This window comes from Convolutriloba macropyga, chromosome 2 (assembly GCF_964194025.1).
Source record: "Convolutriloba macropyga chromosome 2, txConMacr16.3, whole genome shotgun sequence".
In the NCBI taxonomy this organism is placed as follows: domain Eukaryota; kingdom Metazoa; phylum Xenacoelomorpha; order Acoela; family Convolutidae; genus Convolutriloba; species Convolutriloba macropyga.
In genome coordinates, this window is record NC_134469.1 from 68,406,983 (window position 1) to 68,422,885 (window position 15,903).

General features: G+C 34.0%; 2 protein-coding genes across 7 annotated transcripts in view; one reads left to right on the forward strand and one right to left on the reverse strand.

The window, feature by feature from the left end:
* LOC142334647 (small ubiquitin-related modifier 2-like) overlaps window positions 1-15,903 on the reverse strand; it is a 442,392-nt gene that overhangs the window by 280,750 nt on the left and 145,739 nt on the right. The gene's annotated exons all lie outside the window — the stretch shown is intronic.
* The window catches only part of LOC142334645 (uncharacterized), a 98,715-nt gene that overhangs the window by 77,832 nt on the left and 4,980 nt on the right, over window positions 1-15,903 (forward strand). For all 6 annotated transcript variants that reach the window (XM_075382846.1, XM_075382848.1, XM_075382847.1 and 3 more), the window contains one exon: window positions 11,859-12,738. In XM_075382846.1, coding sequence (XP_075238961.1) covers window positions 11,961-12,738 — 778 coding nt within the window. In that variant the 5' untranslated portion in view covers window positions 11,859-11,960. The remainder of the gene's footprint in view (window positions 1-11,858; window positions 12,739-15,903) is intronic.

Genomic DNA, 15,903 nt, shown 5'->3' on the forward strand with positions numbered 1-15,903 from the left:
GAACAATTATGTCTTAACATCGGGCCACAACACTTGTTAATTCGAAGTTTCTAACTATTTTTCTACCTTTTCTACAAATCTGCACGCCTTTTTTTATTCCATGCGTACTATGCCTGCCACGACTAGCACGAGCATCATTGCCAAATTTGCAATTAATCCGTAACAGAAATCTTTGATCCCTCCATCATCAACTGGACAAATATGGCTCCGAAGTGGCACGAAACTCACATAACTTGACCAACGCGGAATCTATTATTCCTGTCACAACATATAGCAGTCCCCAGCTCAATTTCTCTACATACATGAGATGAGAAAATAAGAGAACAAATCAGAGCAAACTATACACAATAAAAATCCTTGACTTTGACAATACCACTACCGTAAGCTACTTGGCGTAGAACGCTGAGCAACCCTGTCCATAATCATAAGATGAAAGATTCGAAACCCATCGCCTCCGTTTTTTCAAAGAGCCGCAATATGACGATGCTTAATTTTGATTGGTTAAAAAACACTTTTGTATATCTATACGGCACGTTTATAATATTTTGAAATTCAAAAAGTCCGAATAGGACTTGGCAAAAACAGCAAATAAAGACCTTTATTAGAAAGTAAATCGCAACGATAAATCAGTCTTCATACAATATAGCACTTGGCGCTAACACCTACTTAGCCGCTCTGAAGAGATAGAAAAAGAATAATAAAATGAGGGGATTTATCATATATTTAATATTTCCGACCCCACTTGTGGGGGAGAGGAACTATGTACTCAAATGGACTTTTTTTGTTCAGACAATTTTGGCCGATCGATATATTCTTTGCTGAGAAATGTGAGTGGTATCATTAAAACGCTCATCCAGCGTAAAGTTTGGAATTAAAAGTTTTTTTTTCGAGGAGTTATCGAGGATTAAAGTTTCATGTGAACACGGGATATTCGGTTCACTTTTGTTCACTTTTACCGTAGTTTTTGTTGAATTAACATTTTTTCTATGAAAATTTCAATTTAAAACTACATTTCACGTCACAAAGTAAATCAATTTTTTGTTCCTAATAGACGAAAGGCATTAAAAAGACTAGTTCTAGTCTCATGTTTACTATAAAAAAATCGAATTATATTTGAGAGCTTTTTTTAAGAAGATTTTGCATGTTTTTTTTGTTTTTTCAAGTCACCTAGAGACTAGTCACTTTTCATATTCGGGATCCGTTAATGACAAATCTCATTTACAATCAATTGAAGCCCAATGAACAAAAAAATTCATTTTCAAGGAATGTTTTTTTGGATTGGTATCTCAGTTTTCGTAATTTTAAATGAAATTTTGATTCTTTTTGAGGTTTTACTAAATTGTTGGAATGCTATGGCATAAACTCGTTGACTAAAAGTGCAAGAGGTTTCTCAATGAGTGTTACGTGAACCTATCTAGTGGTTTGAGTGCACAGCTAATTGCTGTTAAGACTTTAAGTATAAATTTTTGAAATTTTCTTATAAAATTAATTAATCGTAAAGTTACTTTCGTGAAATGTTAGTCATTCTGAGTAATGACAGGACCACCTCCTTCCTACTGAAAAGAAAATTATTCTCGTTAGCGGTTTTATCTTCTAACTATTGGTTATATGTCTACAATGCCATAAGATCTCATTTTTTTTTCTATTGTTGGACATTTCGTATTATTGGTTTCTTTTAAAATCTTATCACGTTATCCTAATTTTTATGGCTCCCATTGCTTTGGCCAAGATGTTCAATGAAACATAGATAAAATTATGGACCATAAATCTTATTGTCTGAATGGCTTCAACACTTTCTTCTCGCAATTTTCTAGAATTTTTAGTTTTTGCCTGTATTTGATTTTTTCATAGCCATAAGACTTGTTGTGGTGTCTCATTAATTACCTATGCATGACAAAAGTCCTGTTCATGACATCGAGGCATAACTGAGCGTGATTTTTGACTTCCGTTTAATTCTATTGAATATGAAGGCTGTTAAGACTTTAAAAATGTTTTTTTTTGAACATGAATCAACCTTAAGCTTATTTTCGTGAACTGTAACTCAGTCTCCGTAATCAGAGAACCACCTTCCTGTCTACTTCAATAAAAAGTTATTTAACTGGCGGTTTTATCTTCTAACTTTTGGTTATATGACTTCAATGCCACAAGATTTCAAGTTTTTAAAAAATTTTTTTGAAACTATATTAATGGTTCCTTTTAATCTTATCCTGTTATCCTAATATTAGTGGCTCCTATCTCCCATTGGCTTAGTAGAAAAGAAGTCCAATGGATCATAGCTAAAGTTTTTAGAGAAAAGGTTATGGTTTAAACGGCTTCGACACTTTCTTCTCGAACTTTTCTACGATGTTTTGGTTTTTGCCTCTTTGTTGTTTTTTTTCCATAATCATAAGACATATTGTGATGTCTTTTTGATAACCTAAGCATGAAAACATATTTTTACTCACATTGTGACATAAATGAGCGGATTTATTGACTTCCGTTGAAAGCTATTGAATTTAATGGCTGTTAATTCTTAAAAAAAACTTTTTTGAATTTTTTTTGATCATTAACCAATCTTAAACCTACTTTCGTGAATGTCTATGGATAACTTTTGAATGACAATCATCCTTGCTGTCACATATATAAGTTAGCGTATTTAATGGCTTTCATTGAAAGTTATTGAATTTTATGACTTTGATGCCATGGGTTTTCTGAAAAGTTTCGTAGTCTTTATGTATTTTGTTGCCATACGACTTATTGTGATGAGTTAGCGATGACGTTTGAATGAAAATATCATTGCCTTCCCATTGAAAAAGAACGTAGCGTGTTTAAATAATTCCAATGAAAGCTGTTTTATTTATTGGCTTTGATACTAGTGGTTTTCTAATAAACTTCGTGGTTTTAATATATTTGTTTAAATTTTTTTCAAGTCATTTTGTAGCAATAAAAACAATCCCATTGCTTTTCAAAAATTAATTGGAAATAGAAAATTTTTATTGAAAAGTTCATTGTCTAATGGTTTTGACACTTTTCTTGCTTATTTTTTTTGATTTTGCTGTTTTTGCCTTTTTTTTCTTTGGGTAGCCTGAAAATGCTGACCGGTACCATAAACTTGTAATTGCCGCTTAAATTATTGATGTTACCCAAAGCAGTCAGTTTACAACGAATAGTCTTAAAGTTTATTATACATTTTCAAATATTTTTCAAACTTCTCACTTTTTGTTGTTTTTTTCGTCAACTTGAACTTATTCTCGTCATTGAGAGGTCCCATCCAATTCCTTGAATTTCAAAAATTTACATGTCTACTGATATTATGTCGTAACTATTTGTTTCTTTTTCTCTTCTTTTAGCACATTCCGGTAATTATAGTTTCCAATGATTTTCAAATCTGGCCCAAAGGAACTTATTTAGTCTTTCAGTATAGTTTTCGCTGAGTTAGTATAAATAAAAACTGAAATAAAAATACATAATGTTTAGGTAATAGCTAATGATTTAAATGGCTTCCATGATTTTGGTTTTTGTAAATTGTTCGTAATTTTTTGAGATTTTCGTTTCTGCGTCTTTAGTCAGTCTAACCAAAGACAGGTCACATTGGTTTCATAATTACTTTTTAGTAAATTTATCAAGAGTTTTTTTGTTATCAGCTAAAGGTTTTTCAGACTTTTGAATTTATTTGGTTTAAAAAATGTTGATTGATTTTTGATTTTAACCTCTTTTTTTCTTCTCTTTTTCAAATTGTTACCTAGTCTCATTAAGGAAAACATCCATCTGCTGCATAGTTAGGAAAAACTAAATTTGCATTTTGACGTTGTTACTGGGTGCGTTTAACTTTAGATATTGAGTTCCTGCCGTGAAATGTTCGTTTTTGCTTATTCTGTTGTTTGTTGTTTTTTCTCGTAGCCTTTTCAATGGCAGATCTCGTGAGCGCTGTAATGAGGCATGGCATTATGTAATTCAATTAGAAGTTATGTTTTGTAACAATTTTTTTAAGCTCAAACATCTATTTTTGTTATCTCTTCATTTGGGTGAAATTTAAAGTATATTTTGAAATCTGGGTATTTCATATTCTACCCCCCCCCCCCTGAGCTTAGTGGTCAGATAAACTATAGAACCCAATCATAGTAAATATACCTTAATGAGGCAGGGAGGGTGGCAATAATGGGAAAGACCCTGAAATCTTTTCCCTTTTTCAAACTCTCATGAACGTTTTGTTTTGCAAATATACATCCTCCCTTACTTTTAATTAAGTGCAATGAAAGCGCTGCTCAGAGTATTAGTTGTCCGTAGTTAGAATAGGTGGTTGAGGTACGCTATGTACTTGTCGGGAAGCATTTTTGTGTTTTAATTTAAATCTTTTCGTGAGCTTCTGGGAAACAATTTTGACAGGTCCACAATAATGTTTGAATAAATTGATTAATAATTTCTTTTTCGCTTATCACTGCTATTCGAGAAAAAAGTCTCTGTAAGAAATGAAATGTTCATTATACAGAAAAATGTTTTTTAGCCCTGTTTGATAAAACTGCAACATTTTGCTCCACGACATAACACAAATTCAGATGATACTTGTCTTGGACCTAGGTCAAGTAGGCATTACTAAACTTGGCAAGTACGGTTTTCTTCAAAGTCTTAGAAGTGGCCGCCAAGTGCTCCATTACCAAGTTTTCTAAAAACTGGTCAATGTGGGTTGTAAATAAATCTTTCAAGTATCTTCCTTAAAATTATCTGTCAAGTTTTTTTTAAAAAAAAATGCTTGTATCTTTTGGAGAAACCCAAGATCCGTAGATTATTTATGCACTTCGTACATTGTGTTTGTGTGGCGCTCAATGTGCCGTTTGCGAATTGTGTACTCTGTCTCTGTACTTTATAATGGTCCATACAAACGGCTCGAATTACGGATTGGCAATTATTGAGCTTAAGTTGACTCGAGGGCTAGAAACTGCGACGCATGGGTTGCCATCTTATTGTGTTGTCACATAGCAATAAAGAGTCGTGGGCTCTCGACAATGCTGAGCTTTCGATTAAATTTGAATCTGTCTACTTTTACTATTTGTGGGTGTTGTTAAAGTAATTGTCAGCTCTTGTTTTGAGTATCTTTTGTGGAATCAACTTGAATGGTTTCGCGTGAAGGTCAACCAAAACAAAGGACTAATTTGTTTGGTATTTATCTATATCCCAACCATGTTGATACGATCAGTCTTAAATCTTCGTCAACGATGTTTTGAACTTTATTTATTTAAATGAAAGCCGCAATCTCTGAGTTGTTTTGGAGGCTCAAATATTCCTATACTAGTTGCGTTCAAAGGTAAATTTCTTCAGACAAGTTGTCCGATTTTGTTCACCTTGTTTACTGCGGGTTTATTATGGTTTTGCATCATTTGAGAGTTATTTATTTTATTTAAGATATTTTCATTGATATAATTTATGATATTATTGTTTTAACAAGGAAAGGGAAAATTTATGTGAGGGTAGTTTTTTTCTCGAATTTGCTTGCAAAAATTTGTTGAAATATCTTAATTAACTTTGCTTTTGAAAACTTTGTTTTTTATCAGCTGATATTTTCCTAACAAATGCTTACAACGGGCCAAAAGTTCTATTGTCAAAAGTACAATTCTTAAAAGTTCTTACTCAAAGTCTATTCTTACAGTTCTTAAAACTGAATAGAAACAACCCGAAAACGCACGAAAAGACAACATCCAGATGGCACAAATAACTTTTGAAATTTGAGGGAAAACCTCTAAAAAGTTGCAACCATTGCAAAAATCTCTTGTTTGAAATTACATTGCACTTAAGTATATAGTTATTACGCGGTTCGTTTCCGCTGTGATTTATATGGAATTCTATGTTTAATGAAATAAACCGCATTTGGTTATTATTTGTAATTTTTCTCAATCTTCTGTCAATGATTCTACAGATTTCAATCCCAGTTGTCTTAGAAGAGCTAGGGTTTACGTAACCAGTTTTATGTTTCGGCAAGAAGATAATTTCAAATTTTTTATTTCATGTGTCCTATATTCGCAGAATTTTGAATTTTGTACTATTTAAAGCCAACCAAACAAATATTTTCCTTACAATGTTTACGATACGAATCGACGAAAACTTATGAAAGTTTTTATGATTTTCTAACTGAAAAACTGACCTTTTTGTATATCAATTAACTCACGCTGGTTGGTTCAGGTTTAAAAAGATTTCCTTTTTATTAGCCGCACAGCGATAGCTGGGGCTAATATTGGCCTTCTCTTGGTTTTTTACAATTCAAAGAATTTGAATTGTATTGGGGCGCTGTCTTTTTTTTAAGATCTGTTCACACATTTTCATGATTTTTGAAGTCAAATTGGAGTGGTGATTTTGGTCACGCCGAAACAGGAAATGGAGCGAAAAAGCGAGTGGTTTTGCGGCGTGAATTTTTTTCGCTCTAATTTTAAAGTAGAGTGAGAAAACAGTGTTTGAACAAAAGTTCGGTTTCTCGGTAGTGGTTTTTTGTTCACATGCGGCAATTTCACTCTGATTTTTACTGTTTTTTCAATTTTTTGGATCGGATTTTTTTCTGAATGGTTTTCCCAATCCATTCACAGCTCATTCTGGACCTAGTTGTTTGTTAGAATCAAAATTACATATCTCACTAGTGGTTTTTTGTTCTCCCTAGCAGCATTTTGACATTGATTTTCTGTTTTTTTTTGTTTTTTTTTCATCTGATTTTTTTCAGAAATGGTTTTCCCAATTCACCCATTGTCCGTTCTAGGTCTAGTTGTTTGTTAAGTCAATGAAAATTCTTTGAATTGTACGTCAGGACTTGTCCTGCTATGTTTTTTTATTTCGTCGTCATGATTTTTGTTACCATCATATGACGTCACCGCCACTTTGTGTTCATTCGTTCATGCAATTTCAACTGAATTGCATGTGTGACGTCATTTTTCGCTCTTAGTGGAGAGAGTTTTTTTGTTCATGTGCGTGATTAAATTTTTGGTCACACTTGACTTACCTCACTCTCAAAAATGACTTCCTCAATTTGAAATTGACTTTTATCTACTTTAATTCAAAGAGATAAGGTCAAATGGGCGTGTGTCACTCTAAATGAAGGTTATTTGAGATCAGCTAATAGAGGCAGCAATAACTTATACAGATTTTTAATCAAAATATAACAGATCAGCCTTCAATGAAAAGACGATTTTTTTTGGTATGTCTTTTTTACTGTTTTTTTTTCAGACTGCCGATCTACGAATCTATTGCGGCTATTTGCTGGCAATCTGCCAGCTATGTTTTTAATTTTACATCAATTGGAGAAAGTATGTTTAAAAGTAAACAAAATATCAGATGAAGAGAACGGAGTAGTGTCAAAAAAACTTTCAAAAGACACTTCTTTTCGAACACCATTGGACCCTCAATTGAGAATCACTTTTGGAAATCATTATGCTGTAATTAGAAAAAAAATTTGAATATTTCATTTGAAAAGTTTTTTTTGTTTGAATTGTTAACATTGAAAGACTCCAGCAGAATTTAATATTAGATCGGATACGAGACGAAATAGAATGGTAATTGATCTAAGAGCGCATGTCTAAATGAATTTGATCGCGCAAGTGAATTCATGTCTGTAAAGTAAAATCGAAGAGACCAAATTTTTTTGGTCTGAACTGGTTTATTTCTTGTTCTATTTTTGCATGAACCCTATAGAACCATTTCACAAAAATCTTCACAAAAACAGGACTTAGCCTTGAAATGTATAGCAGATGCAGATTGTTTTGCATAGGCAGGCGTAGAAGGTAAACCAGAGAATTTTGTAGAAATTTTAAAATAGATTTGATTTAATACTGTTCTAAAAAATTCTTGATTTGTTTTTTTAATGAAAACAGAAATAACTTAGTCACTGCTTTAACTCTCAAGTTAACTGAAAACAAAACAGCCAACTGAATGCAAGTTGAGAGCCTAAATTGGAAGGTTAGTTGAAGTATCAGGAACACTCGACAGGAAAAGTATAAAACATCTTCCTTTTTTTGTTGTTCCTTTTTTCAACGAAAAATATTTTTTTTGTTGTTCTGATCTCAACTATTTAATATTCAGCCAGCTCGGTGATTTTCAAATAAATGAATTAGCAAATGAACCAAGAGATTTGTTTTTAGCGTGAGTACCCGCACAAATTTGCTTGAATAAACTTTGCTTATTTTAAGGTGTTTTGTTTAATTTTGTATTTTTTTCTCTTATCAAAAATTATAAAATGGACAAATAATTTTTCTGTTGAATCAAACAAAACACACTTTGGATCCTCTAATTCGCACACAAGACGGTTTGCTCAAGGAGCCAGAAAAAATTGGAAAAAATGTGTTTCATATTTAATATATCTTTTTCTCGTTCTCGAGTAAAATTGTTTCCTGTAGTTTTCGTCTCCATAGGGAGTGTGGCTATCCTAGGTTGGATTCGTTTTCGGTCAAACAAAATTGAAAAGAATTGAAAGATTTTGTTTTTCAATTTTCTGTGTATGTTTTTAAAGACAAATGGAAGAAACTAATATTTTCTGATTTTAGCCTCTTTTGTTCAGGTTTTTTCTTTCAATATATTATAGTGATTATTTCTGTTTTGACTATTTCGGAAATTTTGTTAACTACAAAAAACTTGCGAAAATCCTGAGGCACAGTCCCACGAGAATAGAAAAACCCATGGAAAGTAAAAAAAAAATGTTTTTCTGTTTCTCCTTTGAATATTTTTTTTTGTTTTGTTAGAAAACAGTTTTCCTTTTTTTGTATGAAATTTAACTGTTCTTGTATTGACAATTTTATCCCATTGATAGATTAATTCACCATAACCGCCCCCATTATTCCCTAAATCTTTTCTTTTTTTCATCTCCTTCAATTTTTTCAAGCAACACACGCCTTCTTCACCCTGCTATAAAATGTGTAGTTTTTGTTTAATAAAACATTTAATGGTGGCTTCTAAATATTATATATTGGTGTCTATTTTTTCGCTACGATGCGTAAACATGATTTGAATTATTGACTGAGGAAAAGAAAAGGCGGCATCACAATTAATTTCACCCATTTTGAAAAAAAATGTTGGAACAGTTATTTGGAGCGATAAAAAGCCACCCTTTGAGAAACAACTAACGTTTGTCGTTTTGTGTTTTACAAAGATCTGCCATTGAAGTGCTACTTAGTTTGTTTGGTGTTCTTTGTTCTAAATTTTTTTCACCCCAATTTGTGTACTACTATCGTTATCGTGCCTTTTGTCATCACTGAAAATGAGACTAATTAGACTAAAAGACTGATTACACTAATGAGACACTTAAAAATTACTGGAACTGGACTTTCTCCTTCAATTTTAATTAGGAAAGCTAATCAAAAAGCTAGAACTCAATCAATTTCCGGAACAGTTTTGAAAGTTAGACAATTTTGCCTGGGTCTGTTTTATGTTTCGATCTACCCCCTGTGCTGCAAAATAGTATGAACATCGTGTTGCAAAAGTAAATTGAACTGCAACTGGCAAGTTCTCTTTAGTCTAGTTTTCTTATTTAAAAAACACAAAATTGAATAGAAGCAACACAAAAACACACGAAAGAGATTTATATAGCCTAAATAAAACTTTTCAAAATTTGTGGAGAAAGCCATCCAAAAGTTACCACCATCACAAACGCTTCTCGTGTTTAAACGAGCATTGAATTAGTTTTTATATTTCCAATTCGGTCATTTCCGCTGTGAGTTGCCTAGGATTTGATTTTTAAGGAAAAACAGAATTCCGTTACGATTTTTACTTTTTTTAATCTTATGGTAATGATCTTCCAGGCTTCAAGCTAAGTCGTCCGAGAAGAGCTAGGATTCAAATACTTATTGGCAATGAAACTATGATACGGATCCAAATACTTATTGGAAATTTTACTATGATACGCAATTTTAGCGCTACTTATTTTTGTTCCGATATTTTTGTTCTTCAGGTAATTTTTTTCCCAACTGGGGTACTACTTCATACGTTATCGTGTGTTTTGGCATTGCTATTGCTGAAGATGAGAATACTTCATAAAATATATAAAAAAATCTGTTACTATAGTTTTTCCTTTCAATCTTAGTTACGAAGTTTATGAAAAAGTTAGTACTGTAGCAATTTCACATCACAGTTCAAAATATTAGACAATGTTTCCTGGGTCCGATTCGCGTTTCATTCTACCGACTTTGATGCAAAATATTATGAACTGCGTTTTCAAAAGTAATTTGAACTGCAATATAGAACTTGGCTAGGGCAAAAAGGTTTTCATTTTTGTAAAAGAATTGTGTTATGTTTCTTTTTTTTTGACCCGGTTCATGTTAAAGGTGTTTCCTATTATCCTGGTTGAATATTTCTGGATTTCGTATTTTTATAATTCCCTCAGCTTAACCAGCTTTAATTTGTAAAACTTTAGAATTGTTAGAATGCTTTTAGAAGCAATGTTTGTAATCTTTTTTATTGCTTGTCAGTTTTTCGCAATCTTTGCCGTTCTGAGTTCTACAATGGTAAAGCATTCCCATTATGCCAAACTTATTTTCAAGGGTTTCATGTTGGGCTGTTTAAGCAGGAGCAATTACTGTGGAAATTAACTAAGCAATTAGTTTCAATGTTTATTGTGGAGTTATTGTAACCTCTCTTGTGAACTTTTGTTCTCAAGGTTTTTATCTATATATAAAGTCCCAAGTATTTTTTCAAGTGTTAATTTCTTGTGGAATAAAAGAGGAAAAATTCGGGTTGCCTTTATGTGGCTGGGTATAGTTAAATGTATATCTGTGTGTATGTGCCAAATTAGGAAGAACATATGTTCAATTGCGCACGAATCGGTTGTTGAATCAAATGTAGGACTTAATACGATTTAAAGAGGAGTATTGATTTTCTATAGGTTTTTCCTTTTCTTCCTGTTTTCAAATGCTGAGCATTAATTTTTTTTAAAAAAATGGTATTACTAAGTGTGAAGTGTTTGCTTGAAAAGTTGTCAAGTTTACACTTGAATTCTGTCCACTTTTCTTGAGTCCCGGGCTTCCCCGTTTCCGTACTCTCGGCCTAAGACTATCCCCCTCTTAAATACTCGTACAACACCACGATGAAACCTCTATACCTAAACATCGATTTTTCCTAATATAGCCCCTCTGCAGCAGAAATGAAACCCTTATTTTTGCTTTATCATTTTTTGCGCGTGACTTTTCACCCTCGTCTTTTTGTGTTTGCGTGATCTAAATTGCTCCCTTTCACAATTTTATGCAGCTGAACTAAATTGGCGTCATGTTAATACTAAAAATCAATACAGAAAGTGCGATGAAATTCGGTTTTATAATTTTAAATTAAGCAATGGTCTGTAATGAGATCTAACAACATCTTTGAAGCCCCCTAATAAAATTATTCCCCACCCCACCCTTTTGAAGCAGGCTGCAGAAGAATTGGCCGCCCTTTGAGAGACACTCGTAGGATATTCATTCGTTATATTTTAAAATGCAATTTAAATCATTAGCCAGATCTGGAAAAAAATAACTTTTCAAGAGAAATTTAGCTAGAGTTGCGACGATGGTCAAATGAATCGGGTTTTAAATTTGTGAAAATTTTGTGCTGCGTTGTTTATTTTTAAGCAGAACAATCTATTGAACTAACTGTGCGTTTATTGCGGTGGCTCTCTCAATCAATATTTAAAAAGCTTCGGGGGAAATTTGATCCGCTGTTTCCGATATTCCTTTTGTCTCCCACTCAGTGAAGAGCAGATGTTAGAATTTGCATTTCTTCCTTTTCTCTAACAAGCTAGGTATTTTTCAATTCTCTTTAAAAATTGGCGCACTATCATTTTACGGTATTTTAAGCCTCCTACACCTTTTACTCTTTGCTAACAAATTGAATTCATTGGAGCTTAGTGGAATTTGATGAGCGACGTTTGTTTTGTTGCTTAGTGCCGTTTCGCGATACAGTCTTGTGGAGATTGAATTTGTGACCGCTGCCTCTCATTGACCAATTTGATCAAATCAGATTTGGAAAGTACAAAATAACAGCAGATGCCGCCGGCTGTTACTCAATGGATCACTCGTCGAGCGAAGCCTGTGGAGAAAAGTGTGTTCGAACAGAAAGAGGCGACCATAGACCCAGACCCTTCTCTCAACAATCAGACCAAAACTCTTCAAGATGACGTTTCTATTGTAGCTAGTCAATTTCAAAGTGAGCCCTGGGGAGATATTACTGAGTTAAATAACCACAACATTTACAATTCTGTGAAGTTGGAACCAAATTCCAATGGATATAACAAAGCTGCCAAGTCTGTGCCATATATGGAAAAGCCGCCCGAAAACATGAAATGTTTGGGCATCAATGGATACTGGTACAACATTGGAAGCTTTATAAAGAAACATCCGGGAGGTCCCGTTATTGAAGAGTTTGTGGGATATGATGCCACGGACGCTTATAGAAGTTTTCACAAGAGCGATGTGTTGAAGGAGCGTCATTTCAGACCCATCGGCTATTACAACAAGGACTGGTTTGAGTTCAACAAAGCAATGTCTAAGCTACACGATGACTTATTAGAAGAAGGTTTCTACAAAGTGAACTACAACTGGTACGCATTGAAGTTTAGCTTGACCTTTCTGTACATATCGTTGGTGTTCCTCATAGTTGCCTTTTATGGGCATTCCTGGATTGCCCTCTCCTTAGCTGCTCCTCTGCTGTCATTCTTTTGGCAGCAGAATGGCTTCCTAATGCACGACTTGATGCACACGCAAGTCAGCCATGACAGGAACATAGACGAGATGCTGGGCGTATGGACAGGCACTGTGTGCATAGGTTAGTAACCAATACTCAACAAACCTGTACACTCTTTTATTATTATTGACAAAATGTATTTCTCCATTGAAATAAACCAACTAGTGTCGAATTCTAGAGCAATATGTTAAGTTACACTGCTGGAAAACGTATCACCAAAGAATTTATCTCAACTATTTTAACCTGTTTCCTCTGATGCCATGAGAATATAACTTCCTAAGCAGTAAAATGTGATTATTGGTATCATGAGCCTTCCTAATTAAGATGTGCACGATCATAGTACTGGCAAAAAAAACAAGTTCGCTATCAATTTAACGTGTTATTTAACGTGTAGTTTTGTGTTTGTTGGTAGTACGAGGATTACAAAACTCGTTGTCTTGCACTCAATTAGTTATTGAGTAACCGAGATTAATTTCAGACTTTTCTAATGCTGCTTTTGAGCGTCAGTTAATAGAGTAATGGCTAATTTTCTCGAAAAAATTGGCGATGTTTTGATCTTTCCTTCATTGTCCTCATTGATCCTTCATTGTCTTTTTTTTCGGTATAAACTTAATAATTATTCTCAAACAAAGTTTGTAGCAATTATATTAGTCTTGTCGTTTTTTCTATGCAATTTTTCTCTTGGCCCATTTTTTGTCTGACCCTTTTGACTTTTCGTCCTCATTAGGTTATCTTAGAGCCTTACAGCTTACTAAATATGCGATTCACCGAGCCTGTTTTGGAGACATAATATCATGGTGTAAAGGGTAGTTGTTAAGAGTTTGACCACTTAGTTCACCCCTTCCCGTTCTCAACCCCCTCCCCCACTTCAGGGGTCTTCTGGCTATCGCTATATTTTGTCATTGATTCGATCAGGACTCATCCAGGAGTCTACAATAAGCCCTAATAATGATACTTTGAAGCACCTCAGCATGGTTTGGAAACCTCGCCAGGGTTAGTAAAGCTAAATCGTTTTGCAAACATACTTTGCAATCATAGGAATACGAATCACGTTTATAATTCAAGTGAGTGTCTCAGAAAAAAAAAGACGGCTCAAAGTTTGTTCACAACAATTCAGAATTAAACGCTATTGGAAATGAGATTCATTCGACTTTCTATTCCTGACAGACATTTTTCATTTGTCTGACGAAATTAAGAAGCCTCAGATGTAGAGAATAGACAAACAAGAATCTTAGTGTGATTACTGGGCACATAGGTATGAGTAAATTTTACTGGTGGCAACAGAAATAGATAAACATTTGAAGTCTCAATTTTTCCATATTCCAATTTTGATAGTTTAATTGGATTCATCTTTTCTCGGCGAACTATTTCAGCTATAACGCGCTCCTCAATTCTGATTCAAGAAGAACATATCATCAAACATAGGCATTTAAGGTCAGGTTAATTATAAGCTACGGTAAGCGGAAATGCACAAATGGCTCCAGGTTGTTGCTATTGTTACTGCTGCTCCTTGAAAAGTTTCGATTTTGTTCTCAAAGGTGGAAATCGGAAATGCTGTTCCCTGTGCTCTGCAATTAAATCGCGTACGCAATTCTTTCTTTCCTCTTCTCCGCTATTGAATTAAAATGAATTGTTGCGTAGTCACCTAATACTGTACATGGCCTAGAAAGTTCCAACACTCAACGCTAGAGATATGTTTGAACAAAAGGTCGCAAAGCTAGACAAAGTTTTAAAATGAAACCGGATTTCGATTGATTCGATCAGGACTCATCCAGGAGTCTACAGTAAACACTTATAATGATACTTTGAAGCACCTTAGCATGGTTTGGAAACCGCACCAGGGTTAGTCAAGCTAAATCGTTTTGCAAATATACTTTGCAAATCATAGGGAACACGAATCATGTTTATATTTGAAGTGAGTGTCTCAGAAAAAAAGACGGCTCAAAGTTTATTTACAACAATTCAGAAATAAACGCTATTGGAAATGAGATTTATGCGGACTTTCTATTCCTGACAGACATATTTCAATCGTCTGACGAAGTTAAGAAGCCTCAGATGTAGAGAATAGACAAACAAGAATCTTAGTGTGATTGCTGGGCACATAGGTATGCGTAAATTTTGCTGGTGGCAACAGAAATAGATAAACATTTGAAGTCTCAATTTTTCCATATTCCAATTTTGATAGTTTAATTGGATTCATCTTTTCTCGGCGAACTATTTCAGCTATAACGCGCTCCTCAATTCTGATTCAAGAAGAACATATCATCAAACATAGGCATTTAAGGTCAGGTTAATTATAAGCTACGGTAAGCGGAAATGCACAAATGGCTCCAGGTTGTTGCTATTGTTACTGCTGCTCCTTGAAAAGTTTCGATTTTGTTCTCAAAGGTGGAAATCGGAAATGCTGTTCCCTGTGCTCTGCAATTAAATCGCGTACGCAATTCTTTCTTTCCTCTTCTCCGCTATTGAATTAAAATGAATTGTTGCGTAGTCACCTAATACTGTACATGGCCTAGAATGTTCCAACACTCAACGCTAGAGATATGTTTGAACAAAAGGTCGCAAAGCTAGACAAAGTTTTAAAATGAAACCGGATTTCGGAAAAATTGTCCTATGCAATTCGTAATGTAAATTTAAAAAAATCGGTAATTTGCGTCCACTTCCGTCCATATAATTGGCTAAATAGCAATTTGAATTTTGTTCGAAAACAATTGGTATATGCGTTTATATGTTATGAAAATAATTTATTGAAAATAATTACAAACATTAGATATCAATTTTAAGTTCCCTCAAACTTTCATATGAAGACATGTTATTATCCAGAAGATGTCGTCCATCTACAGCCACAAACGACATATACAGACAGAAACAAAAATTCAGTTAAATGTTGCGAGAAAATGGTGTCGAACCCCTCAAAATATAATCCATTCCGCTAAGACTGAGATGTGATCAGTTGCATTTTCTATGAACACCAAAAATGTTAAATGTAACCAAAAATGTTATATACCTGCGTTGGCAAATAGGATTCGTTTCGATTCTACGTTTACTGCCCTGGCTTTAAAGCTCCAGGTAATCGTCGTCTTTTCTTACGGTTTTCAAACACGCTATCGATTTAACGAGTGATTTAAGTTTCATTATTTGTTCTGCGTTTTGTCTTTGAAAGGTTTTATTGTCTTTTTTTGTGGCAACTTCTAGGTTGTGTTTCTCAGATGTTCATGGCCTGTGAACGTCGGTCGGTCAATTCGT